This window comes from Melozone crissalis, unplaced genomic scaffold, assembly GCF_028551555.1.
Source record: "Melozone crissalis strain CALT ecotype California unplaced genomic scaffold, PUWL_Pcris_2 ptg000034l_1, whole genome shotgun sequence".
Taxonomy (NCBI): domain Eukaryota; kingdom Metazoa; phylum Chordata; class Aves; order Passeriformes; family Passerellidae; genus Melozone; species Melozone crissalis.
In genome coordinates this window covers 13,760,231-13,778,007 of record NW_026535812.1, presented here as the reverse complement: position 1 = coordinate 13,778,007, position 17,777 = coordinate 13,760,231, and the positions used below count along the sequence as shown (strand labels likewise).

At 39.0% G+C, this 17,777-nt stretch overlaps 1 protein-coding gene across 16 annotated transcripts in view; it reads left to right on the top strand.

The window, feature by feature from the left end:
* Positions 1-17,777, top strand: part of DLG1 (discs large MAGUK scaffold protein 1) — a 140,083-nt gene that overhangs the window by 30,940 nt on the left and 91,366 nt on the right. Inside the window, exon 1 of one of the 16 annotated variants that reach the window (XM_054282812.1) lies at positions 13,953-14,468. The exons of 13 other annotated variants lie outside the window; for them this stretch is intronic. In XM_054282812.1, the coding sequence (XP_054138787.1) occupies positions 14,277-14,468 (192 nt within the window). In that variant the 5' untranslated portion in view covers positions 13,953-14,276. Of the gene's footprint in view, positions 1-13,952; positions 14,469-17,777 lie in introns of those variants that run through there. 2 more of the 16 variants (XM_054282821.1, XM_054282815.1) reach the window with 2 other exon arrangements.

Here is a 17,777-nt window from a genome sequence, read left to right as displayed (position 1 = left end):
CTTGAGGAAGGAGAAGGTGAGAAGAGCAGTGATTCTCTCTGCAGCACAATCTAACTGTTTGCTCAGTTTGGCTGCTGCTCATGGAACTGGACCCTCTGAGTGAACAACTTTGGCATAGTTTCCTGTTGTAATGAAAACAGTGGGAGAAAACAGTGGGTGAATAAATGTAGGGTTGTTCGTAGTTGGGCATATGGTCTCCAACACGATTCCTTCAGGAGACAGAGCTATTTGGATTTCTTGATGGCAAAAACCCCAAAAGGCTTCCTCTCTTATTTGAAGTGAGATTTCAGGATGGCTGAGCTCACTGGCTGATTATCTGGTTTGCTGCTAGTCAGATTTGTTTTACTAGCCAACCAGCCCTGTGCTTGATCACTTCTTTTGTCAATGCAGTGCATTGCACCAGGGCTTTGTTAACATGAGGGGTGTTTTTACATTTTATTTGAGGCTTAATCATAGTCTGATGTTTTGTCAGGGGGTATTACTCATACTTTCATAAGTGGGAATAACATTACTTGAATCTCATTCCTAGGACTGGTATTTACCAGACCAGAAAAAGTAAAACTTTGAAAACATATTCAGGTGCAGAACATCAGTATTTAAGGGATATTCAACCTTGTTAGCTTAATGTGTTTGTAGCATATGTTTCTTTGAAGACCATATACTGCCATATCTTGGTTTGGAGGAGGGAAGGATGTTGTTTAATGAAATTCTAATGCATACTTAAAATATAACTGAGTGCTGCTGTCTTAAAGGTCAGTGTGGGCAGGAATCATCAGCATTTTCTGAATTCATCTAAATGCCCAACAAAGAATGAACAGGCCTTAGGGGGTTTTAGTGACAAGCCCGTATTGCCTGGAAGAACGATTCCCTACCCTTCATGCTGTGAAAACATTAGAATAATAATTGCTTCCTTCTTTCAGTCTTTGTGCTCTAACAGTGAGTTTACTTGTGCCACAAATAAGATTTGTTGAGGACATTTTTGCTCTTGCCTTGGTGGGGCTGCCTGTGCCAGCCTTCATTCACAGTTCTCTCAAATGTTCCTTTGAGATGGAGAACTACTGCAGAGAATTCTCTCTTCTCTGGCTGTTCTTTCTTGCCTTTTGGAAAAATTATGTGATAGTTGCATTTAGCCACCTGCATTTGGGGTGCCTTGATTACCTAGTGAGGACACCACTGCTGAGGAGTGCTTTGCACATTGTGTAGGTGATGCACCACTTGCACATTTGTATCTCCAGAGCTTTTCTCTTAAGCAAACTCCAAAGGCTCTTCTGGCTTTCCAGCTGCTGGCGTGGGTTGGCCAAATGTGGTAGCACTGAATCCAGAATGGAACAGCCACTTCTTGCAAGGTTCTTGGACTTAGTTAACACTCTGTAGATAGAGTGTTATAATTATGAACTTGGTCCATTTTTCTCCTGTAATTAAAAGACGGCCTTTCACTTTTGTATGCTCATTATTTCTTTGAAAATATGTAGTAATTCAAAACTGTACACATTTGACTTCTAGTATGTTCCTGTATGTTTTTGTAAATGTTTTACCCAGAAAGAGACTTCTGTCTGATTCTTCAGTCTGCTGTTTTTCTATTTGGAAAAAAAAAACCCAAAACCTATTCATATGTGGTAGAATGCAAGTATATCACATGACTGAGTCTGAAAAATCTACTGCTTTGGTTGCTTTAACTTTAGTTTAGTTAATTCAGGTACAGTTCTCCTCAAAAGAACTTCAGACTCAAAATGAAGAAGAAATTGAAATAATTTTAATAATTCTGCAGTCTGAAGTGATGATGCTGTTGCAGTTCTTTTTAAAAAGAATCCCCAACCAAATCACGTTTCTGCTGCTATTTGTAATTAAATTCTATAAAAACAATTACTCAAGAAGGCAAAAGGAGAACTATTTATTACATGAAATCTTTCTTTTCATGAAACCTGCTGGGTTTCATCTTTCTTCAGGCTAAGGAAATGGCAAGGGAATACTTAGTTAACTTAGTGATCTAAGTACTTAGCTTAGTGTTTAACTTAGTGATTTGTTATGAATAAATGCATCTTGAGAGCTGTTTGTAGAAAATTTCCTGGAAAGAAATACCACTTGTATGGTGAGAAATTGATCCATTTCTTTATTTCCTAACTTCCTAATAGTTTTTTTACAGGATCTATTGTACACAGCTGGTTTTAGGCCAGGAGCTACAATTCAGGTGACTGTAAAGAAATCTGCAGTTGGGCTGGAAGCTGCATGGTCTCTGTAACTCTGTTCCTGTTCGTATTTTCATTGATTGAAATACTCTTTGGAAGGCATCAGGGTATTCTGAGGAGGTGGAAAAGTTCTGTTTTACAGTGTGTTATATAAGGATCACTGCAAATTGCACATACACAACTGGAAGTACTGGTGAGGGAAGTGCTGTCTGGGAAGGAGGGGCAGGAAAAAAAAAGTTGGAAGAGTTTGTCTTGATGGCTTAGGGAATATGTTTCCAAACTCAGAAGATGATAGTGACTTTTCTAATAAGATGATGCTGAAATGGGAACAATAAGAATTAAGCCAAAATATATTAAAGCTGGAAATCAAAAGGATCCTTGCTGCTAAAGTAATTAGTTAATTAAAGACTTTTATAACAATAATTGTAGATAACACAAGCTCATTATGATGTAGCTAGATGATTTTAAAGATCATATTAAGTTGTTTATTATGTGTTTAGCCTGTGTGAGAGACCTAGCAGAAAAATGTCTCACTTTGCATTTTGAGCAAAAAGCATCAGATTGGGTTGGATCCAAAAAGAAAGATTTTTAGTCATCTCAAATCCTTTAAGCACCATTTGTAGCATGTTCTAATATATCTCTGCTGTCGCAGGGATTGTAAAAGTACATATCTGGTAACTCTAAATAGGAAAGTTAATTTAAAAATAGGATTGTTTCAACTCAGTGACTGCTAACTGGCAATCTGAAAACCTTTACTTTTTCTACCACTAATTAAAATGTTTCTTCATCTGTTCGTTCAGGAACTCAAATTTTGAGTTCTGTGCATTGGCTCACCAGTGTTCTGCAATTTATAAACAGCACATTGAAAGAACTTGGGCAGCAGATTGTGACTGCTAGGAAGGAAATGAAACCTTTCTGATAGAGTCAACTTGTTTCTTCTCTGGTTTTGTTTTTAGCTCAGATCTGATGCTTGCATATCAGAGTGATTTTTCTTTTGTCTTTGTAGAGTGAAGTGTGCTTCTGTAAAAGGAGGGCTTCGAAGGCAGGAATATACTCTCCTTTTAATGGTTGGCATTCTTACCTCCCAAGGCTGCTGCTGCCAGCAGGGAGATGCAGCCTTGGCGGTGGAGAGCTGCTGCCCTCTGCTGTGCTCAGAGTGCTCTGCTCAGGGTGACAGCCAGGGACAGGATGGGATCTGCTGTGCTCAGAGTGCTGTGCTCAGGGTGACAGCCCGGGACAGGATGGGATCTGCTGTGCTCAGGGTGACAGCCAGGCACAGGATGGGATCTGCTGTGCTCAGAGTGACAGCCAGGGACAGGATGGGATCTGCTGTGCTCAGAGTGACAGCCAGGGACAGGATGGGATCTGCTGTGCTCAGGGTGACAGCCAGGCACAGGATGGGATCTGCTGTGCTCAGAGTGACAGCCAGGGACAGGATGGGTGGGATCTGCTGCCCAGGGTCTGCAGAGCTTCCCTGCCCCTCTGGCTTTGGAAGTATGTGAGGATGTTCTTTTGAACGGTAGAAAGAAATGAAGGGTTAACTGCAGGTTACAGAGCTGATGGTAATTTGTTGACCTGCTGATCGTGAAGCTGTAAAATCTTGTTGGTATTACATATTTTTTCTGTAGTCCTGTATTATTTTGGAAATTCCTTTATGTAGTTAATATTCAAACACATCCCTCATACAAATATATGCATGTAGTCATTTTCATTAAAATTGGATTATCCCAGCCTTCATTAGCTTAGTTAATGATTTTCTGTAATATGAGAATGGGTAACACTAAACCATTTTTATTTTGGTGACCTCTGCTTTTTTTCATGAACTGTCTTAAAGGGCTTTTGAGAACTCTGGCAAGTATTGGTTGTATCTCTTCCTTTCTTAATTTAAACTTGTGTGTCCTCAGCAATGAAAGTGACTTCAGCTCTCTGTGATGACTTCCCTTACAGCATCAAATATACATAGAAGGAATGTGAAAACTTTCTTGCCTGCATTCTGTGTTGTATGGCTTTGTTGGATGCTGCCCAGCACTGCAGTGCACAAGTGCATTAAGTTTTTTGTAGTTTCTGTTCCCTTTGCCTTTCCCCTTTCTGTTTGTTGTTATATCAGCCTTTCTTTAACCAGTAGTTAAGATGCCCAGGGGAAGCCTTGAGTTGATCTGAATCTCTGATGCTCTGGCAGTAGGTGATGCAAATTGAATTCTTCAGAGTATAGGTACTCATTAAAAATGGAGTTGGACTTGTGGGTAAGCTTTGTGGATCCTTTCCAACTATGACTGGTAATTCATCTTAAGATGAGGCTCAGGTTAGACATTAGGAAATCATTCTTCACTGAAAGGACAGCTGGGCATTGGAATAGAGAGCCTGGGGAAATGGTGAAATCCCCATCCCTCCAAGTGTTCAAAAGGCACGTGGATGTTGCACTTGGGGATGTGGTTTAGTGCTGAATAGGCAGGGCCTGGCTCATGGTTGGACCTGATAAACCTTGAGGTCTTTTGCAGCCCTAGTTATTCTATTTGATGATTGTAAATGAAGGACAAGTGCCCACCTCAGTGGTTGTCCCACTCCTGAGATAGTGATTACACATTTTGATTAGATCCTAGCTTGTTGATTTGCTCTGTTCCTTTTTGATTTTATATTTTTGGCAATGAGTTCTGCAGTACTTTCTTTTCTTTGCTTTCAAACATCTGCTGGGTAATTTAATTGTCTGCTAATGCCAGTGTTGTCTTAAGTAGTAGTTGCCTTTTATGTGCCTTTTCTATGCCATTCATCTTTTCAGAGATTGAATGTCATATTCCCAACTCAGCTGCTTGCTTTTTATAAGATGAAGAGCTTTGTCAGTTAAGCTTCTCAAATAGAAGCCACTGAGTATCTTTATACTTGATGTTATTCCCTATAATTTTTTTATTTTTGTGTCTTTTATCAGATGAGATGATCAGAAATATTTCCACTAGGCCAGATTTATGATTCTCTCAAAAAATTATACAGAAAAGTAACACTTTCTGCTTTTCTTTATTTTTTTTTCTAAGCTAGTAGTTTTGTTCCACTTAGTGGTTTAAAACCTCTCTATAATTTTAGTTGAGGTTCTGTTTTCTAGGTGTTTTAAAGGCAACAGAGGGGAAGAAGAAGTGGAGAATGACCTACATTAGCTATAACATGCTGTCACATTCACTCAGGTATTTGGGTCCTAACTGAAGTAATTTCAAAGCTGAAGTAGGGTGTTATTTTCTGTAGCATCTTGCTGAAACATACTAAGGAGAAATATTCTGTTTTGAACAGTTGTGCAATTAGTTTGCCAACACCTGCTGGTGTTTTTTAGGACTGATGCCTGCCAGGACTGTTGCCCTAGATTCCTGCTGAAATGCTGTTATTTAGAAACCTGTGTTAATATGCAGAAGCTCTGGGGTCGATAAGTAGCACTGAGTCCAGGATCAATATTTTGAAACTTTGCTTGTGGTCAGGGAAATGGCATTGGTATTTATTGCTAATAATATAGTTTTTAATGCATCATTGCTTGAATTCTTAGCAAAGTTTGGCTCTAATTTTACAGTAATTTTCACTGTAATTAACTAAAAGCTCATTATTAGCATTTAGGTAATTCAACCTGCTACAAGAACATGTGATTTGAGATTCCTTTGTGGAGCTCAAGTTCAGATCAAGTAACAGTCCCCACACTTCTTAAGCTGTTCTGTCATGGTGATTCAGTTGTAATTTGTGGTTTCAATTTTTTAAAGTAATAACCTTCACCTCCCAACTCTATTTTTCAGTTTGTTAATTAAGGTATTTCATCCTTATTTGCAAGTTCTGAAACTGTTACTGTACTGGTGACCATATTAGTGAGCACTCCATAGGAGAATGAGTCTGCTAAAAGTAGCAGAAATATTTGAAAAGTACTTTTGAAGAACTGGAGAGAAGTGATACTGACTTATTAGCAGTGTCAGTGCTACACTGAACTGCTTATGGCTTCTCCTCAGCTCTCCCCTTTACCTTTTAGTTTCCCAGGAAGTGGCGGTAGAGTCAGTGACCTGCAGGCAATAACAGCCCTCCTTACCTGTTCTCAGTTAATGACAAAGTGTAAATCACCAGCACCCTTAGCACCTGGATTGGATAGAGATGGCAATTGTAGTCCTTGCCCATAAGAGGATTTGCATTTTAAGATGGGGAAAGTGATGAAGTTGCAGTGAATTAAAACTGTAAGCTAGCAAATGCTTTTATCCATTGGAGTCAAAAAGTAGCATTATGAATTGTTTCCTATTCAGAGGAAGGTTCATCTCTGGTTTTGAAATGTTTAGATTCATTAGAGTGATGTAAGAAATAAACCATTGGCATTTCTGCTTTAAGCATTGTACCAACTTTGTTGTATGAAAAATCTTTTTGAAAACAATTGTTACAGAACCTAATGACAGTCCTCTGTGTATTCAGAAATGTATGGCAAGTATTTAAACATTCACAGACCAGCACTGCTGTTGAGATTCCATCCCGATCTCAGCAGATTATTTTATAATTGAGATGTGATCAGCTTTCACTGTTTTTAAAACAGCAGGGCTGAAGGACTGAGTTGCATTTGTCTCTGGGAAGAACCTTCTCACTGTCTGCAGGGGGGGGAAACCCCCACTGTTAGGAGTATTGTGCAAGCACTGCATCTCCTGGCTATGAGAGGTTGTTAGACTCATGTCTTTTCTGCTCTGCTGCTTTGATGTAGCACCAAATATGTCAAATTACAGTCTCTTCTTGATGTGGTGTTAAGAAGCATGAACAGCAATTGAGATGAATCTGGAGTAGTTTGAGGCTTCACCAGATAAAAGACATGTATTATTAATATATTTTCTCTCACTCATTTTCACTTGTTTTTTAACCAGTCTGCCCTTATTTTTTCAGGGGAGGCACAGATGCTTGATTAACTCTTTTTGAATTATTCAGCAGCAGATCTACTTTTTGTGGCTACTTTGCACGGACCATTTAGAAAGTACTCCAGTACTGAAAACTGCTTTTCCTGAAGGGACTTGTTCAAACAGATAGGATGGGATGAATCAGATTCTGAGCAATTCTACAATAACTGAAGGATCTTTACATGTTATCCATACTGCAGTAAATCTCAAAGGTGTTGTCCCTCTTTCCTCCCATCACACTCCTCCTCTAAGAGTTCTGCATGACAGTCTTAATCAAATTAGCCTTCTGTAAAGCCCAATAGGTGCAGAAGGAAAACCATGTTTTGGAGGCTATGCTTAGCCTAGTCAGCCTGGGTCCTATGGGGAACAATCCAGAGTGAAATCACGTCCTTGCTCCAGCCTGGTCTTGACATTGTGGAGAGCAGTTCCAGCTAATCACTTCCTGCTGGATTTAATCTTTCCCACTGAGTATAGCCTTGAGAATATAACCTTGCTTGGCTGATAATTGCCAGTCAAGATTAGAGTCCACGCACATCACATAGTGACTGGGTGAACTCTTCATTGAAGGTGTGGGGGAGGATGAGACAAGGCTGCAAAGCTTTTGGGTCTTTCAGGAGGGCTTTTATAGTTTAGCAGTTTTATCTTTGTGATTCAGTGTCTGTTGCTCACTAGAAATCTTTTTGAGAGTCCCATGGAACCATTTAGGGCTATAGATCAATACTTTTTTCTCCTGCATGGACAGATGGAACCAACACATCAAAGGCAGCTTTAGATTAATCACATACTTTTACTCAGAATGATTTCACTACTGTTTTTTGAATGCAAAGATCTCATAGTTTTTAACACTAAAGGACTTCTCAGGTCAGACTGGTAGCAGGTTTGGCTGGGATGGAGTTCATTTTCCTCTCAGCAGCCCATATGGTGCTGTGTTTTGGATTGTGACAAACTGTTGATGAAGATGCCAGTGTTTTAGCTATTGCTGAGTAGCACTCACACCATGTCAGGGCCTCTCACTTTCTCACTCTGCTGCCCTGGAAAGTAGGCTGGGGGTGGGCAGGAGGTTGTGAGGGGATACAGCTGGAGCCTCTGACCCAAACTGACTGAAAGATGCTCCATATATTAAAATCTCTTGCTCAGCAATAATTTAGGAGGAAGTGGCTGTTGCTGAGGTTGGCCATTGATCTGCTGGTAGTTAGTGATTTGGCTTGCCTTACTTGTATGGCAAGCCAAATGATTTATACTTGTGTGGTTGATTTGGTTTTGGTTTCTTTTTAAATTATTTCCCCTTTCACTTATTTATCTTTATCTATGAGGTTTCTCCTCTTCATTTTTGCCTTTCTTCTTCTCTCCCTCATCCCTCTGGGAGAGAGTGGCTGGTTAGATCCTTACCTGTCATCAACCCACCACAGACTGTTTCTGGACATGTTAAATATGTTTGAAGCAATGGAGTACATTCTGATTTTAGGAATTTTCTAGTTGAGTTCTATTCTAATCACAGTACAGTTTATTCAAAATAGAGTAATGTTTTTGGTTTTTTCGCTCATTGAGACGTTGCTTATGAAATAATTGTCTGCAGTGAATTTAGCAGAAGGTCAGATAGGTGTCTATCTGCTGCATGTACAGTGTATTTATTGGATCAAACTTCAAGTATTGCAAAAGGAACCGTTTCTTTTTAGTCATTTCCTAGTCTGTATTGAAGATGTTCTCCTGACTATGGTGGTTTCCATCTAGGAAAAAACAACGTTGACTTTTGGCTTTCATAGAAGTCATACTAGCCAATTCTGTGACCTCTCTCATTCTCAGGAACTTCTTGTGTGAAAACTAAAGATGTAAAGCATGCTCCAGTAGTGCTAAAATACTTTGAAAACAATAGAAGAAAAGGAAGATGTTTCACTCAGGGCATTTTTAATTCCAAAACATGCAATGGCTTCATGCCTGCCTTAGAAAACAGGACTACCTATAACTTTCTGTCAAGCTATGCTTCTATTTTAATATAAACATATAGCATTTTGCTAGACTCTCTCCCCTTTGATATTCTTAATCCTTTTCTCATTTTATAAATTCTGCTTGTTGTTGCTTAGGTAGCCTTACCCTCTCACTTGGTTCCCCTTCCTGTGGTGAGAATGTTTTGGTGTTTATTCTATGCCTGCAACCTACTTCTGAGAAACTTGCACATGATTGATATCCTCAGAGACCTCTATTCCTCCAGTCAGTTTGGCTGAAGTTAAACTGTAATGTTAGAATTACTGAGAGGCAGGAACTGACAGATGAATGATATGACTAAATAGCTTTGAAATCACACTTGGAATATGTAGGACCTTTATTCAGTGGTAATTGTCAGGAAAGTCTGTTTTTCATGAAGTTTTGCTTCTGAACACTCCTCAGTCTGTCACCACATATTTTGAAGTCTGATTATTTTTGCATATAGAGGACATGATAATGCTGACACCTCTGAGTTCTTTCTCCAATATTGCATTATATTTTCCTCCTATGTTTTGGACTGAAAACTCCTAAAGCAAGCTATACAAATGCCCATAGTGATGGTCACTCAGCTGGGAAGGGAGACAGTCTTGTCTGTTTTTTGGCTTGGCTTATCAAGGCTTATGAAGGACCTCATTGGAGTGATGTCCCAGATCTGTCTTGTATGTAACAATTTAAGACTTGGAATAAACTGGGAGAAAAATCACAAACACCCACTGAAAAGTTTCTATTCCTAGGATCCATCCTGGGCTTAAATGCCATTGCAGGGCAAGTTTAAAAACAAAAAAGGTAACTATTGTTCAGCTTCCTCTTTCCATAGTAATGTTTCACATGCCTTCTGAAGTTAATGAGGCTGTGGTATTCTTCAGGGTTTTAGAAACTTAATACACAGACAGGTGTATTCTGCAAATTTTAATATGAGTGTTAAGCTTGAAAAGGACATATACACATCAGCATTGTGAACTGGATGTGCAGTACCTGCTGGTTTAACTCCTGCAAACATGTTTACCTGCTGAACTGACAAAAACATGTATCTAATGGAGACCTGTTAAAGATGCCCTTTAGATGGAGAATTTCAGCTCACAATGTTTTGAGTTTATAAACCCCTTTGCCTGAAAGAATGGTGCAAATGATTTTTTTGGCAGTTCAGGAGCATGCAGGAACAAGCAGTACATTTTTTGGCTACTCTCTCAAAATTGTCTTGGATGGTCATCTGATACTTCAGGGAGCAAGAACTGCAGAGCCAAAGAGCTTCCTGGGTGCTGATGGATGCAGTTTGTACCAGACATCAGTTGTTCTCAAATTAGTGTTCAAATTTCATTTGCCTTATAGAAATTGCTTATAAAATTACTACTCCTTGAGTAAGAAATAATTACAGACATTACATTAGAGCTCTGTGCTAGTATGGGGTAATCTTAAACCAGCATCCAAGCTGTTCTGCAGAGCTCTTTATCATTTTGGAATTCTGTGTATTCTTTGAAGACCCTACACACTACTATTATGCAGAAAACAAGATAGAATAAGTTTCTTAGATTTAAGTAATTCCAATGATAAAAAGTGCATTTTTAAAACAATTGGATGGTATTACATATCTCAGAAGTGTAGCAGCCCAGGGTTCTGGGGAAGGGACACCTAAGCTTGAGTCCCACCAGCCTGACAGGTGCCTGCAGTGGTACTTGAGGGACATGCTCTGTCTGAAGAATTATGAAGCCTTTTCCCCTTTGGTTTGGCAGTCTGAACAGTTGGTACATTTGTCAAGTTAGACCTTCACTACTCGTTTCAATAAAAGTTCCAGGACTTGTTGCTTATGAGATTGCTGTTTCCTAGCCCGTATTGTGTTGAGGATACAGGTGGAACACATGGATCAATGAAATTGGTACTACTTGTGTTCCCTCAAGAAGAGTTGGCAAGTGCTGATGAACTGAAGCATTAAGTTTCTATGAAAGTCTCATAGTGTGGTTTTTTTGATGCTATATAGCTCTTGTTTCTCTCTATCCAATATTCTTAGTGCTCAGGGAACTTTCTTATATTAAGACAACAAAATTAGTCTTGCTCACTAATTCAAGATCATAACAATGTGGGAATTTTTATTATGCATGTGGGAGCCATACATGAAGATAGGTTATTGTCAAGTAAACATTCAAACAAAGCCTGAAATAAAGAAAATTAATTTTAGGTAGTGTTTTTGTAAGGATGAAACCAGTTATTTTCACTCAGAACACTTTTGAGGAAACGTGGAAATGGTGAACTCTGACTGTAGGAGCTTTTATGTGATAATACAAAATACAGACTAATGAATTGGCAATGAGAAGTGATAGGTAGTTAAGGCCATATTCTTCTAATTAAGGGCTTAGTCATTGTGTTAATACATTATTTTTTGTGTTTTGAAATGTTAATTCAACCTTCAATTTGAGTCAGAGCAATAATTAAGTGTGGATATGTTTCTGTAGAGCTCAAAAGTAGACTTGGAAATCTTCTGTTTCATATGTTTCTCCATATGAGAACATACTGTATGTTCATATTTCAGAAAGATTTATGCTAACAACTTTTTTTAAAGCTTCTGGGCACAAATAATCGTTTTGAACAAGTGAAACTATTACAGTTAAATCTCAGGATTTAGTCAGCAAAATATGTAAGAATATATTTTAATTTTATAGGTTTAAACATTGTATTTTTAAGCTTGTGTGCAGGCAAATGTGTAAAAAGTTTCATCTTTGTATGAAGGCCAAAATGATTTTCTAGTGTAACCAATTTATTTATCTACAGCTGCAAATATATGGCTGAAAGATTCAGATGTTTTATTTGGTCTTCATCAACAATGTAGATGTAATTGCCTGAAGTTACTTAAGCTTTCTCTTCCTTATTGTATCTTCCTGATGGAATCCTTTGTGGATGTGTAGCCTGTATCCTCCTCTTATTGATTCCTTTATGCCCACGGCACATTAGAGCTCATATTTTCTGCATCACAAAAAGCTATTTCTGCAACATTCAAGAACTGCTTTTGGCTCTTTGACTTTATTTGTTGTCATGAAATGGCCATGCATTTGGCTGTGTGTTACTTCAGTGAGAAATTATGTTATCACAATGTGATTAGAGGTATGGAAGTAAGGTGGATTGTTGATCCAAAGTGCACAGAAAAGGTTGTTTTGTGGGATAGGAATATTGTTGTGTTTGGCAAGAGCCAGCACTCTCTGCCTGTGTTCCTTTCCCTTGCAAGTCTTCCATGTGTGGTGTTTGAGTGTGTGCTCAGTTGTGCTCTGCCCTGTTTCTTCAGTCAGGAGTTCATTTACTGGGACCCCCAGCCAGCAGAAGGATCATAAAAGGGATTTTAGGTTCCTCTGTCAGCCTTTCTACTCAGGGTTACCTTTGGATATTCTTGAAACAAAAACATAATCTAACTTAGACTATTCTAACAAAGAAGGTGCATTTTTGAGTTCTTTACACTCTCTTTTTGTGTCTTTTTTTGTGACAATTAAATTCAGGGTTGGATTTTTTCCTTTGGCCCTGCCCATATTGCTGCACTCACATGCAGAAGATGATCTGCAGTGGGAAATGATGTCTAAGGCTATTTGGTGAAAAATTGTAGGTCACAGCACACAATGGAAAGAAAACTATGCTTATTAATATGGAAATACTGTCATTGGTAATCCTTGGAGAGTCTACCAACAACGAGGTCCTCATGCAAATGAAGTTTATTTTGAGGTTTACTGTGGGTTGAGTTACACATTTTTTCTCCAGACATCTTGCCTTAGTTTTGGTTTCATCAATCTGCACATTTATATAAAGAACAGTGTCTCAGTATAATTCATGAAGTTACTAGTTTCTGAGCTGGAAGTGTGGATGCAATTTTACACTACACTAAACTTGCTACCTCAGGGGTGCTTATCAGGTAAACCAAAGGAAGTAAAAGGAAGATGACAAAAGGCTGCTACAGGTGAAAACTTAAGTGAATAGTTATGTCCTAAAGAGAGTTCTTTACAATACTACTTAATGCAATAAAGAATAGAAATGATGGCAATTTGTATTTTATTGAAGTTTTTTGCAAAGGCAAGTTAGCTTATGCTACAATAGCAGCGTAATTGTAGAGGGCATGTTTTGGATCAATTTCATCAATTTCTGTAATGCAATTTATTAAAAATACATGAATACATTGAAATCTTGTAGAGACCCCTGGACATGTTAAAAGGGAAATTAAGTTTGAATCTTATAGGGCTTGATTAAAAAACAAACCCCATTGAAAATTTTTGCATCTTTTATTTGTTAGCACACAAAGAACAACAAATTCTAAGGAGACTATGACTGTATTTACCTCATAGGAGGTAAGGAAAAGGAAAAAGCTTTTTTCTGGAACTCTTAAGTGTTCCCATGTACAGTTGTTTGAAATGCTTTACCAAGAGCTCTTCATAATCAAGTGGATGCATAGTCCACATTGTTCGTGATTTCATAGTGCTAATGGGGAAAAATAGCAGTTTCTGATTTTATTGTGTTGAAGTTGGAGAGTATTCATGTATTTCTGTACTGTTTCTTTATTACATTTGGTAGACCATTAGGAATTTTACTCAGCAGGTTAAAGACCATTTTTTTGATGTGTCAAATAACCTTGAATTTTTAATGTTCGAAAATGAGGATTAAATATCCCAGAGCCATTCATTTTGCGGTCTGCTGACACTTCCTTGAGAAAGCTAGTGTAAATTGCAGATCAGCAAATTCCCTGCTGTTAGTCTTACAACGTCCCTGGTTTTATAATTGCACCCAGCTGATTTCAAAAAGGGCTTTCACATGCTCATTGGTGCAGTGCGAAAGCACCTTGCAGGAAGCGTTGGCTTTCTCTCCGTCGGGCCGTGTAACGAGTCCCTTGCTGCACCATCTCGCCCCTCCCCTAAGCAAGCAGCACACAGCGAGCAGGGGCTCTGCTGGAGTTGCTCTGTTTTCATGGAGGAGATTGCAATCCTTGCACTGCAGCAGGTGGAGCTGCCTTGGATCGAACCCGGGCTTCTGGCTGAGAGCATCTGAGTGTTACTTTGGGCCGGGAGACAGTTGTCGCTTCAAGCTGGCGCTAACGTAATTAAATTTAAAGCTGACTCAAAAATTTTAAAAATGGACATGGGATTTTTGCTTTGCTTTTTTTATAAGGTCTGGTTTCTAACGTGAAGCAATATTTTTCCTGAAGGATTCAACCTATTTATATAAAGGCTTATTTTTGAACACTATGGACCTAGATTAAATGTCAAAGACAGGCAGCAAGCAGCGCTTACAGAGGCATTTTTCTGGAATCTCAGTCACGGATCGATTGAAGTGCACGGGGTCTGAAAAAATGTCTCCTAGCATAAAAAACTTGGATTGTTTTTCTCCGATGCTATGCCACTGTAAAGTAGCATGTACCAACAACACAATATCTTTAATGTTTGGATGTAAGGTGGGTCTATAAAAGGACTTTCCTGGAAATGTAAGCTGCATTTAATGAATGATTGCCTTTGTGTCTAATGTAACTGTACCTTAAATTTCTGGTTAAATAAGTGTGTGTTTTGCTCCATGCCTTACTCAATTATCTGAGCTGTTAGTGATGGAGACATAAGTAATGAATTATCATGCCTACTGTTTAAAGATCCCTTTGAACAACATTTTGAATTTGCTGAATGCCGCACGTAAAATGTCGTCATTCTTCATTAATCAGCATTAATCATCATGTAATCAGTTTATTGCACTTGGCTTTCATTTTCTTCAGCTGTAGAGAATTAAATACACAGGAGACTTGCACTGAGATACAGGGCTGGAAATGCCTCCTGACATCATTTTGATGGAAGCAATTGTTAGTGGCAGGTTTGGGTTTAACAGTGCCCTCAGGCATTTAGTCATTTTAGGACGACATCAACTGTTTAGGTTTCAGAGGAATAAAACATACATAATTTGGTAATCATCAGAATGGTAAACAGCATATATTCGGTGTTGTGTCAAAAGTCTTTTTTTAAAATTTCAGTACAATTAGCACGCAATGTCAAGGATATGAGGAGGCTGTTAAGTACTGGAAAGCCACTTGAAAATTAAAGGGATAAGTGTATGAAGTTACTTTTGAGGCAGAAATTAGGAAATCTCTCTCTAAAACTTTCTTTATATATTCAATGTTTCCAAGTCATGTTTGTTATTTTTAACAAAAAATATTTCAACTAGATTTTATTTTATAAAGTGGGATCAGTTGTGTGTGTACATATATACTCACATATATGCATGTGTGATGCATTTATATACATGTGTATATACATATATGTATCACAAAATCTTGATGGTGAATAAATGTCAGGAGGGAGGAATCTAAATTTTTATGGCTCTTTTGATAGGATACATATTAGAGAACTTGAAGTTGAATGCTATATTTCCAGGAGGAAGACTTTGCCTTGTTGTGAGTTTGCTTTTCCTTCCAGCGTCCCAAGCATTTTTCAGTTCGAAATATGTACCTATTTATTGATGCCATTTGATATAGCACTACTTGATATAGCACTAAGATTTCTTTTCTTCTTTCTTTCTGCAACTGCACACTCCTTATTTATACAATATGCTCATGTTTAAACAGCGAACTTAGGAAGAAGGCCATGGAATGAAAATACTCCGGGGCTGGATTTTGCCCGTTGAGCTGCAGAGCAGGGACGCTGTTCACTTTAAGAGCAAACTAAAAATATCCAGCGAGCACGCAGGCAGCACTTGGGGCATGGAGCGGCGGGGCCGAGCGATGGCGGCGTCCGTCCCCCCCCTTTGCGCGCGTCCGTCCCCGTGCTCATCCCCCTTGCGCGCCCCCTGCGCGTCCCCCTGCCCGGGCTGGGGGCGGCCGCCGGGGGGCGCTGCAGGGGCCGTGTTCGCCTTCACGGCGTCCTTTGGCTGCGCGTAGGGCACGGGGCAGGGGCAGGGCGGCCGCGGCCTCCCGAGCGGGGAGCGCTCCCCGGGGCCGTCTCGGGGTGCCCTGGGCCGGTGGTGCCCGGGCCGAGTTACCTGCGGATAAACACGGCCCGCTGCCCATCCCCGGTGGTGCCCGCGCTCCCTGCGTGCTGCCCGCGCCGTACCTCTCCATTGCCCTCATTCCAGCCAACGAAGGGTTTCTGCTTGAGCAGCGACTCTGGAGTGCAGAGAGGTTTTGCACCAGGCACTTGTCAATTTTTGAATAAAAGTTGTAGGGCTGGATAGTACTAAAAATAAAATGTTCTTGTCCTCTGAGAAGATACATCCTTTGTCATCTAAATATCTACTTAGTGTTCAATGTGAAATAGTAATGCAGGGTACCTGTACCAGTCCTTCACCTAATGAAACAATTAATTTCACACAAGTAATCACACAAAATAGTGTTTTCAGTTATCCCTTTTGGCCACATGAAAAGAACATTCACAATCTGAGCATTCCTTCTTTATTCTCTTTTCCTCAGCCTTCTGGAATGGTGAACTTTATTACAAATATTACTTTATTACAAATATTAGAAATATCCTTATCTTCAGCTGTTTTATTGCTTGTGGATGTCCATGACATGAAGCATTACATAAATAAGTTTAACAGTGGCTGTGCATTTTGACATATGATGGAACACTGTGACCTAAATAACCATGTTATGAGCACTTATATTCAAGATACAATGTCAAACTGAAACTGTTCAAGAAGGGTGAAATGCCTTATGTCTTTGTCATAGCTCTAGTTACTAGAGAAAACTTAGTGCTTTTGTTTGAAAATGAAGCAGTTAGTTATTCAAAATACTGAGCTTATGTTTGAAAAAGCAACCCCAAAGATAAAAAACCTTCTTCCAATATTGAAGATCATTGTTTGTCATATGTTGATGCCCAAGTTGAAAATTATACTGAATGTCCTGTTCCATGATCAGTGACACGAACACATGATCTAAAAAGACATGAATACTGTAATCTTTTCTTGTACTAAGTTCCTTTTGTTTTTCACAGCCTTTTAACTTAGCTGTTTACCTACAAAGAGATTTTATTTGGCTTTCATAGTCTTCTTTTTTTTTTACGAATAAGTTTCAGGTTGGCTTCAGTTCTGCAGTAGTGGAGCATCCCTTTAGTTTTGTTTCCTTTAGGTGGAAGGCACTATTATTTTTCTAAGCAGTAGTTTCTAGTTTAGCACTAGACTACAGGAAAGACTTGTACAAATTCATTACATCTTTAATGTATTATGAATTTTTGATTAGTTTTGTTTTAGCAAGATATGCACAATATTCTGTATTGTTGCTTTTGTTACTAGGGTTGTTGGAAGTTATTTTCTGCTGAATGGTGACAGAGTTGTGAAAGCTGGGGAGATGTGAGAGCTGTAGCTATTCAGACTTCTCTACCCTTTTCTTTTTCACACTGTGTCCAGGTCAATTTTTCTGGAGTGGAAGTGTTGCATGTCAAACAGTGCTTCACAAGAACTTCAGTTGCTGGAATTATCTTTGGAAGGGTCCTTCCAGATTTAGTTTAACTGGTACAATGGAGAAATGATGAAAAAAGAACAAGTATTTAAACTTGGGGAATTGTGTGCAAATGATCTAAAACTACTTGGTTTCATCATGCTGCCTATTCATACCGCCTCAGAAAGGGTCTGGCCCTGCGATCTCCTGTATATTTATCAAATTCAAATTGTTAGATTTACTTATTCCAGTCTCCTTTTATTCTTAACCTCTTTGTAACCATGGTTGGACCTGTACAGTGAAAATGAAAACTCAAGCAGGGGCAGACTGTAAGTCAGCCTGGGTGTTCCT